Consider the following 13863-nt stretch of genomic DNA (forward strand, 5'->3'; position numbering starts at 1 on the left):
GAAAGACATAAAGAATCAGTTCACTCACATGATTCTTGTCTACATTAGCTACTGTAAAAGGAGCTGTAACAGTAGTGTACTGTTTCAGAAATATTTCAGTGGTATCATTGTAAAAGTAAAATGTAACAAATGCACCTGACCAGCAGACATGTTTCTTCTCCCCAGCCTGTGGTCTCACTCTCCACTCTCTCTCAGTCAGACTGCTTAATGGTGATGTCTTTAAGCAACAGATTTCAGAGAATCTTCAGAATTCACTGTACCATTATAAGTGCCAATTGTGGCCACATCGGCAGCTGTTTGGCGGAGGAGATATACAGAATTCCATGATTTGCAATACAGAAATCCATATTCTTGCCAAAATTCTTACATGGACACATTACTAATCTGAAAAACTGAAAAAATACAGCCTTGTGTGATGAATTAATTAATTATCTCTATTTAATCTTATTTTATGAGTCAGTTCCATTGGGTAAAAAATTCTGCTAAAAAAAAGATGCGATGTTAAGTTTTTCAGAGAGGAATAAGAAAGGGAGATTATTCAATAGAAATATGAAGTTGAGTTAGATATGTTGCCAGTCATCTTTATGCATGTTTTTTTGTGTCCAGATTAGCTACCTGTGTGTCCTTCGTGCCGTGGGTCGGAGCGCCGGGACACAGCCAGATCAGAAGACGAGAGTCAGGCAGTTAGTCAGTAGCACAATCCTTATCTTCCTCGTCTGCTTCTCTCCCTATCACATCTTCCTGTTAGTGCGCACCCTGTTAGAGCGGGACTGCAACTTTATTGCAGGTACAGTTTATTTTCTACAAAGTGATCCAGTGACTAAGGATGAAAAAAATTCTTAACCATGTGGTCTGTACTCTTATTTTCCAGGAATATTTAACTACTACCACCTGTCGTTGTTGCTGACCAGCCTGAACTGTGTGGCTGACCCTGCTCTCTACTGCTTTGTAAGCGAAAGTGCCCGCCATGGCCTGTATAGATCCATATTGCGGCCTGTTGCCAGGATTCTATGCTGTTGCTGTCGCCGTGGCAATGCCAGCCCAGGCAACCCAGCTACAGATTCCCATGAAGTTGCCACCGATGAGAACAATGGCCATCCAACCGTGATGCTGCTCACACATACCAGCACACTCAACAACTTAAAAATTGACATTTCCAGGAAAAACACAATTTCAATCACACAGACTGATGAAAAAACTATCAAACCCTTAATTGTACAAAGTAAGAGACTCACTCACAAATGTACAGAGTCCAGCTGTATGATTGCCACAGAAGAGCATAGGCAAAAGACTATTGAGGAGAGTGACAAGAACACCACCTAAAATGATCCAAAGAACAATCACGAACTATGCAAGTACAGGCTGCAGAGTGGTGAGTGGAAAATACACGGAGACCCACCACAACTAACCTGCCGACAAGGCTCTATGTAGCAGTGACCCTAATGACAGCTGGCTGCCCATCCCACCTGTATTTACATCAACATCATCCAATGGCACTGGACTGAAACTCTCTTAAGTGTTAATACCGAGCTCTGATAATTGAATTCACCTATATGAATCTAAAGTCTATTTTTACACTGTAAATGCCCTGTTTACATTTCTCTGGTTTCTCGACATGGGAACTAATTGGGGGTGTAGTTTGAGATTGACAAAAGATACTTTTGCACCAGGAGGTCACAGTTGAACCTGTAATTAATTGTATTTAACTAGTATTACTTTCTAAAAAGGTTCCCTTTATAAAGGTAGTTGTAACCAATGGCTTTATTAATGGTTAATAAATCATCTACTCATGCTTCATAGATTAGTTAGAAACCAGTAACAGCTGGTTACTGCCAACAGTAGTGCAGCTAGAAATGATGTTTTGGGTGGGCAAAGAGAAAATGCATTGTGCCTCTCTCCACTGGTGCAGTATTTCTTACTCTTTTCAAAACAGTATTTAATTAAGTTACAGTATAGGTACCAGCATAAACAAACAAAAAAACACAACACCTGATGGAGGGTGCTGCAGTATAACCAGCACTCTCTGACAGTGGTGCTAATACCACATCAAAACTAGATCACAGACTGTATAAAACATGTAGTCTCTGTGATGTCCCATAATGGCTGAGTGCATCAAACTCCGAGAATGGGCAGTGATGTGGCTGGAGCCTGTGTGCTGAAGCCTAGCATCTATCTGTCAGTCGAAATGGCCATGACCATAATTATGCATAACTTTGAATTTTAATATAACTTACAGATGTCATGAAAGTGGAAAATAGCTAGAGGCCCAAACATTTTTTTTTGTACCAGACTGTAAACTATTCATTCCTGCTGTGAAGTTGGGCATTTTAATATGGAGGTCTATGGAGATTGACTCACTTTTGGAGACCGCCCCAAGTGGCCACTCGAGGCATTTTGCGTTAGCTTCATTTGTCAAACCTGGATGTTACCACTTGAGCTAGACACATCCTGAATGCATGGTTGCTAACTGTTTTCCAATCCATTTTATTTATAAACAGAAAGGTTTCCAAAGTGCTGTACAGTAAAAAATAAACACAATAAAACATAATAAATAAAAAGGTTTAAGAGATAAGAAGATAAAATGATAAAATATCTGTGCACAACCTAAGTTGTGTGAAAAGCCAAAGAAAAAAGGTGCGTTTTAAGAAGAGTTTTAAAATTAGACAGTGAAGAGGCCTGTCTAATGTGCAGCGGCAGTTTGTTCCACAGTTTTGGAGCTACAACAGAAAATGCTCGAGTCCCTCTGAGCTTCAGCCTAGTTTTGGGAACCCTCAGGAGGAGCTGGTCTCCTGACCTGAGAGATCGGCTGGGTGTGTAGGGGAGCAGAAGCTCAGAGAGGTACGATGGGGCAAGACCATTTAGAGATTTAAAAGCAAATAAAAGAATTTTAAAATGAATTCTAAAATGGATCGGTAGCCAGTGGAGTGAAGCTAAAATTGGTGAAATGTACTCAAACTTCTTTGTGCCAGTTAAAAGACATGCAGCTACGTTCTGTACCAGTTGAAGACGTGCGATGGAGGACCCACTAACCCCCATATAAAGTGCATTACAGTAATCCAGTTGTGTGGTCACAAAGGCGTGGATTACTGTTTCAAAGTGCTGTCTCTGAAAAGGTTTTATTTTTGCCAGCTGCCTTAACTGCAAGAAGCTTGTTCTCACCACAACTTTGATCTGGCTGTCAAACTTAAGATCTGCGTCCACTTTTACCCCCAGATTATTAACAATAGGTTTGGCGTACTGTGCCAAGGAACCCAGATCGACTGGGGGGGGTCACCGAGGTGCCACTGAAGACCATCACTTCAGTCTTGTTTTCGTTAAAATTTAAAAAGTTTAGAGCCATCCAGGCCTTGACATCATCTTTATTTAACAGTGGCTTAAGGGAGAATGAATCAGCCTTTTTAAGGGGGACATAGATCTGGCTGTCATCAGCATAACAGTGGAATAAAATGCCGTGCTTCCTGAGAATGGAACCAAGTGGGAGAAGATAGAAAAATAAAAGAGGGCCCAGCACAGAGCTCTGTGGGACCCCACATGAGAGAGGAGCAGTGGAGGACACAGAGTCACCCAGGCTGACACAGAATGTCTGATGAGACAGGTAGGGCCTGAACCATTCCAGCGCCGAGCCCCTGATGCCCACCCACTGCTCCAGACGAGCAATCAGGATGTCATGGTCCACTGTATCAAAAGCCGCAGTTAAACCTAAGAGCACAAGGATTACACAGCGACCAGAGTCAGTAGCTAAAAAGATGTTAAAAACTCTTAAAAGCGTAGATTCTGTGCTGTGCAATGTTTTAAAACCAGATTGGAAAATTTCAGGAACATTTTGTTCATTTAAAAAGTCCATGAGCTGAGAGTAGACAATCTTCTCTAAGATTTTGGAAAAGAAGGACAATTTAGAAATGGGCCTAAAATTAGCCATTGCAGCAGGATCCAGTCCAGGTTTTTTAATCAGTGGCTGCACAACTGCATGTTTAAAATGTACAGGAACCACTCCTGAGGACAGACTGCTGTTAATAATGCTGTGTAAATATGGCCCAACAGTGGGAAACAGGGTCATTGGGCGAGCCTGATGGCTTTAAATGCCGCACAGTCTCCTGTGCACAAGGCAGGGTCACAGGCTCAAATGAGTCAAAGACAGCAGAACAAGGGACAAACACTGAGGGGTCATAAGTAGGAGGTGAATTAAGTGCTCTGATAGAAATGACTTTAGCAGTGAAGAATTGCAGAAAGTTTTCACACACAAAAGGGGAGGGCTCAATTCCAATTCCCAATTCCCAATTCCCAATTCCCAATTCCCAATTCCCAATTCCCAATTCCCACAGTCTGTGGTGTATCCAGAGCAGAGTTGTGACAGTTTAAAACAATAATGTCAGAGAAGTATTTTCTTTTAGAGGATTGGTAACGATGCCAACAATCTCTCAATATTTGAAAAGACACTTCCAGTTTATTCTTTTTCCACCTGCGCTCAACTCTACGACATTCCCGCCTGGCAGTGCGGCTTGTTTCATCAACCACGGCTCTGATTTAACTTTATTCTGCCTGCTCTTTAGTGGGGCAGCAGAGTCAATGGCAGTTTGACAAGTGCCAAGGAACTGAGCGCTAAGAGCCTCTGTATCATCGCACACAGGATCGGCAGAGACGCAGCTCTGACCGAAGGCGGCTCAGAAGCGAGCAGCTGTGGAAGTGTTAATAAACCCGGCGTCTGCGAGCAGCAGCGGGAGGTTTAACTGAGTTACAACACACAGTAGCTTCAAAAAGTACTGCCATATGATCAGAGAAAAACGCTTCACAGACCTCCAAGTTAAAAACAGGCAAACCATATGATAAAACAAGATCAAGTGTGTGTCCCTGTACATTTGTTGGGCCCAGTACAGACTGTACAAGATTAAAAGAGTCGATTATGTTTAAGAAATCCCTCACCAGGGGGTTTTCTGGACAACACACATGAATATTACAATCACCAACAATCAGGACCCGGTCATATTTCGACATGATATCAGATAAGAACACAGAAAAGTCAGTTAAAAAGTCTCTTGTATTTGGGAGGCCTATAAACCACAGCACACAGCACTGTGTTTGGACTTCCCAGCTCAAACAAACTTGATTCAAAGCTGGGGAGAGCCGATGACAGCGATATCTGTTTACATTTAAAATCACTTTTGAAAATAGTTGCAATTCCTGTGTGTGGTCGTTTTTGCAGAAAGAGGGCAGGAGATATTCTGTCTTCAGTTAAGGATATTTATTAACACACTGATAAAACAAAGAACGTACATGGATCTCAGTCTTTTGGGAAATCGCAGTCTGCAAGCAGTTAGCTGCAACCACCCGCCAGAATGAGAATGCCTGACTTACGATTATACAGAGTTTTAAAAGGAAATGTGCAGCTATCTGATTGGTCAAACAGGTGGTGATCATTGTGGTTTAGAGTTTAGTGCTCCCTCCTTGGTCCACAGGCTGGTCCCAGCCTGTTGGCACACGACCCATCCAATCCATAGGAGACAGCGCCCTGAAAGAGAAGATAGCCAGACCCCCCTTCTATATGTAAATAATGTATTACCTGACACGAGATATCTTGTCACGAAGTTTCGTTGTCTGTGTTTTCTGAGGTTACTGAAGGTCACATTGCCTGTGTGGCTATGTGTGTGCAGCTTATACAGTTGTTACTGGAGGGCATGTTGATTGTATTACTATGTGTATGTAGCTTATTAAGCGATGAGAGTAAATATGTAACTCTAACAGTCCTCCTCCTCGACCAGATGTCCATGGAGAATTAACACTCGGCAGGTAAAAGTTCCGTAAAAGCACTGGACCCACCAACACTCAGCCAAGTCTCGGTGGCTCAAGGAGGAAATCCAGTTCACGAGATGTGAAGAAATCCTTCAGGATGAATGTTTTATTTGCAAGCGATCTTGCGATAACCAGGCCGAACCTGCCTGGAGCTGGTGGGTCTGGGCGAGCAGCTGACAGTGGTTCCAGGCGGAGAGGCCGCAGGTTCCACGGATTCACTCCGCGCAGCGGGGATGAGGAGGGCAGGGACCGCGGGGCAGGAACAAGTCATCCGAGCCGGCCACCAGCAGACAGCGACAGGGTCCAGCCAACGTTGAGAGAAACAAAGGCGAGGCACTGCTCCACATCCGCCTCGATCAGGACGCACCAACCCGGCCCTCAGCCTCACCAGACAGCCGCCACGCTTACCCCGGCGGCGGTGGCGTTTTCGCCGAGGGAGTGGCGCTGACGTGCGGCACAGGTACGCCGGGATGTCAGAAAGGAGAGTAGGCAGAGTTTGATGTCCATAATGATGATCTAAGTTGACCAGATCTTCAACGGAGATTCTCAGATCAAGCAACGTTTGGCGATCATGCACCAGCAGAGAGTTGACATTATGTGCAACAATTGTTACAAGCAGAATAAGCACACACAGTATCGGGAGCGTCTCACACACTGGCGCCATCTTTTCCTCCAAATTTTTGTTTTGATCAGTGCATGAAGACAGTTTGTTATATTAGCATTCTAATCTTTATGGGCTTCTATATTTAAGTTGTCCATGCCATGAAAATTGCGAATATGAAATATACTTAATACCAACCTTTTACCGTGTTTTTGTTCAGCACAGTGTAGGCATGGACTGGAGAGTGAAGCATAATAGAAAAAAATGTAGAAATTACTGGCTTTAAAGCAAGACTGTGAGCAAACAGCGAATGCTGCCGATGACTGATAAATCAGTAAATGCTAAAACATAATGTAACCACAGCACAAGTAAAGAAGAGTCATTAAAGTCAGCAAACTGACAGTAATGTTGCTGTTACACAGCAATACTTACATGACGTTTGGTTTGTACCAGCTCTATATGGAAAGTGTCCTGAGACAACTTATGGTGTGATTTGGCGCTATACAAATAAAACTGAATTGAATTGAATTGAATTGAATAGTATTACAGGGTAGCTAACATCACTAACGTAGTGGGCGTACCAGACCAAGTCAGGCTGTAGCAGAAAAACTCCTTCTGCAAACTATGTAATTATTCAGGAGTGCTTATGAATGTAACTTTTAATTTGTAAGAGGAAGAGGAGTATTATTTCCTTAGGCAAAAGTTATGCAGTCTGGCTGTAAACATCTATCTATCTATCTATCTATCTATCTATCTATCTATCTATCTATCTATCTATCTATCTATCTATCTATCTATCTATCTATCTATCTATCTATCTATCTATCTATCTATCTATCTATCTGTTATATCTTCTGTGTATATATATAATATAAAACTTTCGGGTTTGTTGAAAGCCACACACACACACACACACACACACACACATTGTAAAAATGTAAGTGTTGTGGAAAGAAATCTTTTTGGTCAAAACTGCAAAAATATTAACTATGACTTTAAGGGTGATTGAATTGTTACAGAGATAAACTAATATAGTCAAATGTATCAGAATGATAAATGCTAAAAAGCTCAATACTAAAAAGGGCAGCTTCTAATTTTTATTTTTATTTAGTGTGTGTATGTATTCGTGTCTATGTGTGATTTCAGTCTGACCTCACCCTTCCTGTTCTGATGCTGCCAGCATCAACACAGGGAACACTTTTCTATCTATCTATCTATCTATCTATCTATCTATCTATCTATCTATCTATCTATCTATCTATCTATCTATCTATCTATCTATCTATACAATGAATAAGAAAATACACAAATAAAAATAACATTTATATATTTAATGCCTCATTGAAAATTTGTTATTGTCTATGGTGACAATTAAGCATTAGGTAACTAACAAATGAATTTTTTATTTAAGCATTTAAATATATATGTATTCATTTATTTCATTAAGCATTTAGTTATATAATTATTTATGTATGTATACAGTAGTAATCAAAAGTTTGGACGCACCTTTTCATTCAATGGTTTAGCTTAATTTATTTATTTATTTTTTTCTATAAATTGTAGATTAACACTGAAGACATTCAAACTATGAAGGAACATGTATAGAATAATGTAATAAACAAGTGTTCAACAAACCAGAATATGTTTTATATTTTAGATAATTCAAAGTAGCCACCTTTTGATGACTGCTTTGCACACACTTGGCATTCTCTCGATGAGCTTCAAGAGGTAGTCACCAGGACTGGTTTTCCAACAGTCTTGAAGGAGTTCCCAGAGGTGTTTAGCACTTGTTGGCTCTTTGCCTTCACTCTGCGGTCCAACTCATCCCAAATTATCTCAATTGGGTTCAGGTCCGGTGACTGTGGAGGCCAGGTCATCTGCCGCAGCACTCCATTGCTCTCCTTCTTGGTCAAATAGCCCTTACAAAGCCTGGAGGTGTGTTTGGGGTCATTGTCCTGTTGAAAACAAATGATGGTCCCACTAAGCACAAACTAGATGGGATGGCATATCGCTGCAGGATGCTGTGGTAGCCATGCTGGTTTAGTGTGCATTGAATTGTGAATAAATCACCAAGTGTCACCAGCAAAGCACCCCCACACCATTACACCTCCTCCTTTATGCTTCATGGTGAGAACCACACATGTAGAAACCATCCGTTCACCTTTTCTGCATCTCAGAAGGACATGGTGGGTGGACCCAAAAATCTCAAATTTGGACTCATCAGACCAAAGCACAGAATTACACTGGTCTAATGTCCATTCCTTGTGTTTCCTGGCCAAAGTAATTCTCTTCTTCTTATTGTTCTTCCTCAGGAGTGGTTTCTTTGCAGCAATCCAACCATGGAGGCCTGATTCACGCAGTCTCCAGTTGATGTTGAGATGTGTCTGCTACTTGGACTCTATGAAGCATTTATGTGGGCTCTAATCTGACGTGCTGTTATTTTGCATTTTCTGAGGCCAGTAACTCTGATGAAGATATCCTCTGCAGCAGAGGTAACTCTTGGTCTTCCTTTCCTGTGGCGGCCCTCAGGGGAAAAAAATAAAGCTAAACCATTGAATGAGAAGGTGTGTCCAAACTTTTGACTGGCACTGTATATAAACCCCTCCATAGCTTTCATTGATGACAGCTTAGACAACCCCACTGCACACTACCTTCTCAGCACCAAAATGACAGACAGACACTGTTAGCTACTAGCTGGCAAACACAGTGGCGCAATTAGCAACTAAAGAAACAGATCTAAGCTAAAGCTAAAAAGAGAATGACTATTGGACTTATATTCATCAGGTGGACAAAGACAACTCCAAATGAAAGGAGGTGTTGCTCTGTGTCTAACATGTTAGTCAAATCAACCTATGGTGAAAACATGGAAATGTTGCAATTCATAAATGCAGGACATAAAACCAGTCAAACACTGTCATAATATGCTAACATGCTATAAGGCGTTTAACAGCAATAAGTCTGTTAGACTGGTGCAGGGACATCGCATTTTCTCATCAACATTTTTGATTTCATAAAACAGCAACTCACACCAAGGGCTCTATTTTCGACTCTGCCGCCGGTGCGGCGCAGGCGGGGCAAAGTCAGGTCCGCTGCGCCGAAAGGGCGTGGCGGCGCAGACTTTGGTATTTTCGTGAGCTGCGCCGCTGGCGCATCTCCACCTCCTTCTCATTTCAGTCACACCCAGCGGCACAACTCGGAAAGAGGGAGGGGAGAAGGCGTGGAGTCAAATCTTCGCCAATCACAGCAGCTCCTCGCCTCACCTTTAAGAACACCGCTGGCGAGGCGCATGGCAAGTTTCCAGGAGACTGACGTCACTCATGTCTCCTGACAACCGTTACTTTGCACAACCATTTGTATATAGTTTATTTTTTCTCAGTATATATATATATATATATATATATATATATATATATATATATATATATATATATAGTTTTATATGATGTTCTATATTTTGTGGTATATTTTGTATATAGTGTTTTTATATTTGCTTTTTATGTATATAGTTCTCTCTATTTTCTTTTCTATTTTTTTCTAATTCTATTCTTGTAAGGAGCACTGCAACAAAAACAATTTCCCCTCGGGCATAAATAAAGGATTTCTGATTCTGATTCTGATGTCTAAATATGAGGTCCTTAGATGGTAAATCCTCGGCCTCCTCTTCATCCTCCTCAAAGCAATGATGTACTCCATCGTTGCAGATAACGTTAAGCATTACAATGATAACATTTGTATTTGGAATGAAATGATGTTGATAATAGCAGACAACGATCATCACTTACGTTTTTCCATGTGTCTGTCTCTCTCTGTCTCTCAGTGCTCTGAGATAGATGCAGTATATATGCTCTGTAGGATGCCACGGCAGTTTCTGTTGGCACAGCGACGTTAACCGATTAGTTCGCATCCCTGTTTCACCTGTGTGCATTTGGTCAGGGTGAGTGACCATTACGCGTGCCGAGCGTGCTTGTATGTGCTGACTCAGACAGTTGCATTGAATCGTCGCTGTTGCTAATTATTGATCGCAGTGTGCGTTCGATGACTGACCGAGCACTGCTGAAAACACCGTTAAAACCACGCTGCCGTCTTGTTGACGGTGTGATATATGGCGTCATCACGTTTTCAGTGGATAGCCTATTACCTATCAGCCACACATCCAGAGACGTGTCCCCCTGAAAGACTGTAGGGATGCTAGAATTCGCCGGATGAACGAGTCATGTGCCGACCCGGGGAAAGTGGCATACACATTCGTCACCAGGCAATTTGAGTCACAGATCACCAGACATCCCTGTTTCACCTGTGTGCATTCAGTCAGGTTGAGTGACCATTACGCATGCTGAGCGCGCTTTCGCAGATGAGATACGGATCAAAATATATAAATTTAGGTCTGACTGTATGTGCTGACTCAGATAGTTGCATTGAATCGCGGCTGTTGCTAATTATTGATCGCAGTGAAATGCCAGACACTGTGGAAACCTGCCTGTGAGGTATTGGTGACGTGAGCACACGACTCCGCCGGTTTACAAAAATCCACTTGCACCGCCGGCGCTCAGAGTTGACCAGGTCTGAGGTGGCGAGCTTTCAGCACACTTTTACGCCGCCGGCGCAGACCGAAATGGTCGAAAATTCCAATGCGCCGCCTCATTATGCCGACACCTCCCCCCTACTGCCGCAACGCCCATCCTGGCGCACCTCTGTACGCCTCGGTCTACCAAAATACCAAATTCGCCGTGCGCCTGCCTGCACCGCTCGAAAATACCACTGCGCAACCTGCGCTGCGCTGGCGGCGGAGTCGAAAATAGAGCCCCAAGACTTAACAAACAGAAACAGACGTCACATGTTACAGAGAACTGTTTAAATGCTAATCTTCCTGTAACATCACACTATTACAAAGATAACTCACTTTTCCTCTAAGTACTATGCTTGAGTGCAGTGAAGTTTTGAGTTGCAGCATTTCAAACAAATCTGGTTCTATTAACAGCTACAGTATTTTGTCTCATTATTTCAGTACTTTCTGAAGTGACGTGATGGTTGGCTAGATGTGAGTTATTAGTGTTTATTTGTTTTAGGAGATTAATAAATACTGCTGAATCAGGTGAATCAGGAGCTGAAAATGAAAATGATGGTGTGTGAAAACAGAAGTGTCTCATTGTATTTGTTTTTGTAACTGAATCCTTCCTCTGGGACACACATGATGCATGTGTGTCTACTGAAACTATGCAAAATGTCCAGACAGAAAAAGGACTTAAAATGTGTGTGTATGTGTGAATAGAATGAGTGTTTGTGTATGTGTTATGTGTAGGCAGAATATGCATGTGAATGTGTGTGTATTAATCTTGGCAGTATCAGCTGGTTCTGGCAGCTGTGGTCATCCTGCAGGAAGTTGCATTAAACTTAGGTCATGTGGGGGTCAAGGGTCACAGTTGAAAAGGAGATGAAGGGAGATGAGAAGAACAGCAAAACAAAACAGAAGCAGAGAGGAAAAGTTCTTTTTTCTTTACATCAGCTTTAAATCATTTAATAGACTTTCATCAGTCACCTTTCATATGCAGCTCAAGTGCTTTACAATAAAAAAGTACATGCACCAAGTGTTTCATGTAAAAAAAAGGAACACAAGTGGAAAAGAATAAATAGAAAATGAGATGTACACATTATATAAGATGAAAAAAACACCACTGAACAACAGTAATAAGATAATGTCAAAACAGAGTACATTGAATGCATAGTTTCAGGCCTGCATCAGGAAAGTCATAGCAAATTTAAGTCTAAAAGTGCTTTCTTTTAAAAATATTCAGCAAGCTGCTTCCCTGGTATCTATAGGTAGTATGTTCTGGAGCTTTGGGACATAATTGACAAAGGCTGCTTTCCTTTATTTTCATCAGAAAAACAAAACAGTTTTACTGCTGTGGTTTGTTCTAAAGCCTGACTGAAATTCCTCCAGGATATTATTTTCTTTAAGAAAGGAGTGAATTTGATCTTAGAGATGAATGGAGGGTTGGATATCAATAGTTCAGTTCAATTCAATTTTATTTATATAGCGCCAAATCACAACAGAAGTTGTCTCAGGACAATTTCCATATCGAGCTGGTACAGACCAACCTCTTTTATGTACAGAGACCCAACATGAGCAAGCACTTGGCTACAGTGGTGAGCTGCCTCAACCAGCTGGGTGAGAGAGAGGGCTTTCTCGAGAATTTTTGAGAGAAAGGGGAGGTTGGATATCGGTCTATAGTTGGCTAAAATGTCTGGAGAGTAGTAGTAGTAGAGGTTTTATCACAGCTACTTTAAAGAACTGTGGTACGCAGCCTGTTGATAGAGACAGATTGGTCATGTCTAATAAAGAAGAGCCAATTAAGGGTTAAACTTCATTATATAGCTTAGCTGGGATGGGGTCTAACATACAGATTTTGATGACGGAATTATTGACATTAGTTGGTGAATGTCAACAGGTGAAAAACAGTCTAAAACTATGACAGGTTTAATAACTATTTCTATGGTTTCTGTTTGAAAATAAATCAGTATCTGATGAGGGCAGGAGGTGATGAATTCTGTCTCTAACAGTAAAAGTTTTATCATTAAAAAAAGTCATTACTTCTGAGGGCTAAAGTAATACATGGTGTACAAGGACATACAGGTGTTCCTGTATGTTTTAAGACTGTCTTGCCAGGCGAAGCAAAATTCTTCGAAACTGGTAGAATGCCATTTCCTTTCCACTTTTCATTTAGTTCAATTCAATTTTATTTGTATAGCGCCAACTCACAACAAAAGTTATCTCAGGACACTTTCCACATAGAGCTGGTACAGACCAAGCACTTTTATCTACAGAGACCCAACAATTCCCCCATGAGCAAGCACTTGGCGACAGTGGCGAGGAAAAACTTCCTTTTAACAGGCAGAAACCTCAAACAGAACCAGGCTCTGGGTGGGCGGCCATCTGCCATCTGAAGTTTGCTTTAATTTGTGGGTTTGGGGGGTATACCATGGAGCTAATCTCCTCTGTTTATTTATTTCTTTTTCGATGGGCAACAGAGTTATGCGCAATGAACCTGTAGCACTATCAACCAGGTAGTCAATTTGTGAGAAGTTATCATAGGAGTCCTCTGTTGTATTGAGACATGGCACTGAATTACATCCTGATGGGATCATATGCTTAAATGGGTTAGGGTTAGGGAAGATGAACAAGGTCATGGGCTTACTTGTGTCAGCTGCTTTGAAGACATCATCATTAGGGAACTGAGAACAAATGAAGTTTGACCACAAAAGGAAACAAATAAATGTCCTGAGATACATTAAATACAGGTGTCCTAACTACATTAAGCAATGTAGTTAGGACACAATGTTGCAATGTTGATCTTGAAGATGGCCCAAGGGTCAAAACTTAATTTTTATAAAAGAGAAATGGATATGGAGCCAGATTGTTCAACATTTTTCTTACTCTCTAGTCTGCTTCTGGTGATCAGCATCTCACTACAACCCTT

At 41.5% G+C, this 13863-nt stretch overlaps 2 protein-coding genes across 3 annotated transcripts in view; one reads left to right on the forward strand and one right to left on the reverse strand.

Annotated features, from left to right (window-relative positions):
• The window catches only part of LOC139342036 (ovarian cancer G-protein coupled receptor 1), a 33035-nt gene extending 30512 nt beyond the window's left edge, over positions 1–2523 (forward strand). Inside the window, exons 6-7 of one of the 2 annotated variants that reach the window (XM_070978872.1) lie at positions 607–787; positions 872–2523. In XM_070978872.1, coding sequence (XP_070834973.1) covers positions 607–787; positions 872–1323 — 633 coding nt within the window. In that variant the 3' untranslated portion in view covers positions 1324–2523. The remainder of the gene's footprint in view (positions 1–606; positions 788–871) is intronic. The other variant, XM_070978873.1, reaches the window with a different exon arrangement.
• The window catches only part of alkbh1 (alkB homolog 1, histone H2A dioxygenase), a 246835-nt gene that overhangs the window by 41075 nt on the left and 191897 nt on the right, over positions 1–13863 (reverse strand). The gene's annotated exons all lie outside the window — the stretch shown is intronic.

Source organism: Chaetodon trifascialis, chromosome 14 (assembly GCF_039877785.1).
Source record: "Chaetodon trifascialis isolate fChaTrf1 chromosome 14, fChaTrf1.hap1, whole genome shotgun sequence".
In the NCBI taxonomy this organism is placed as follows: Eukaryota; Metazoa; Chordata; class Actinopteri; order Chaetodontiformes; family Chaetodontidae; genus Chaetodon; species Chaetodon trifascialis.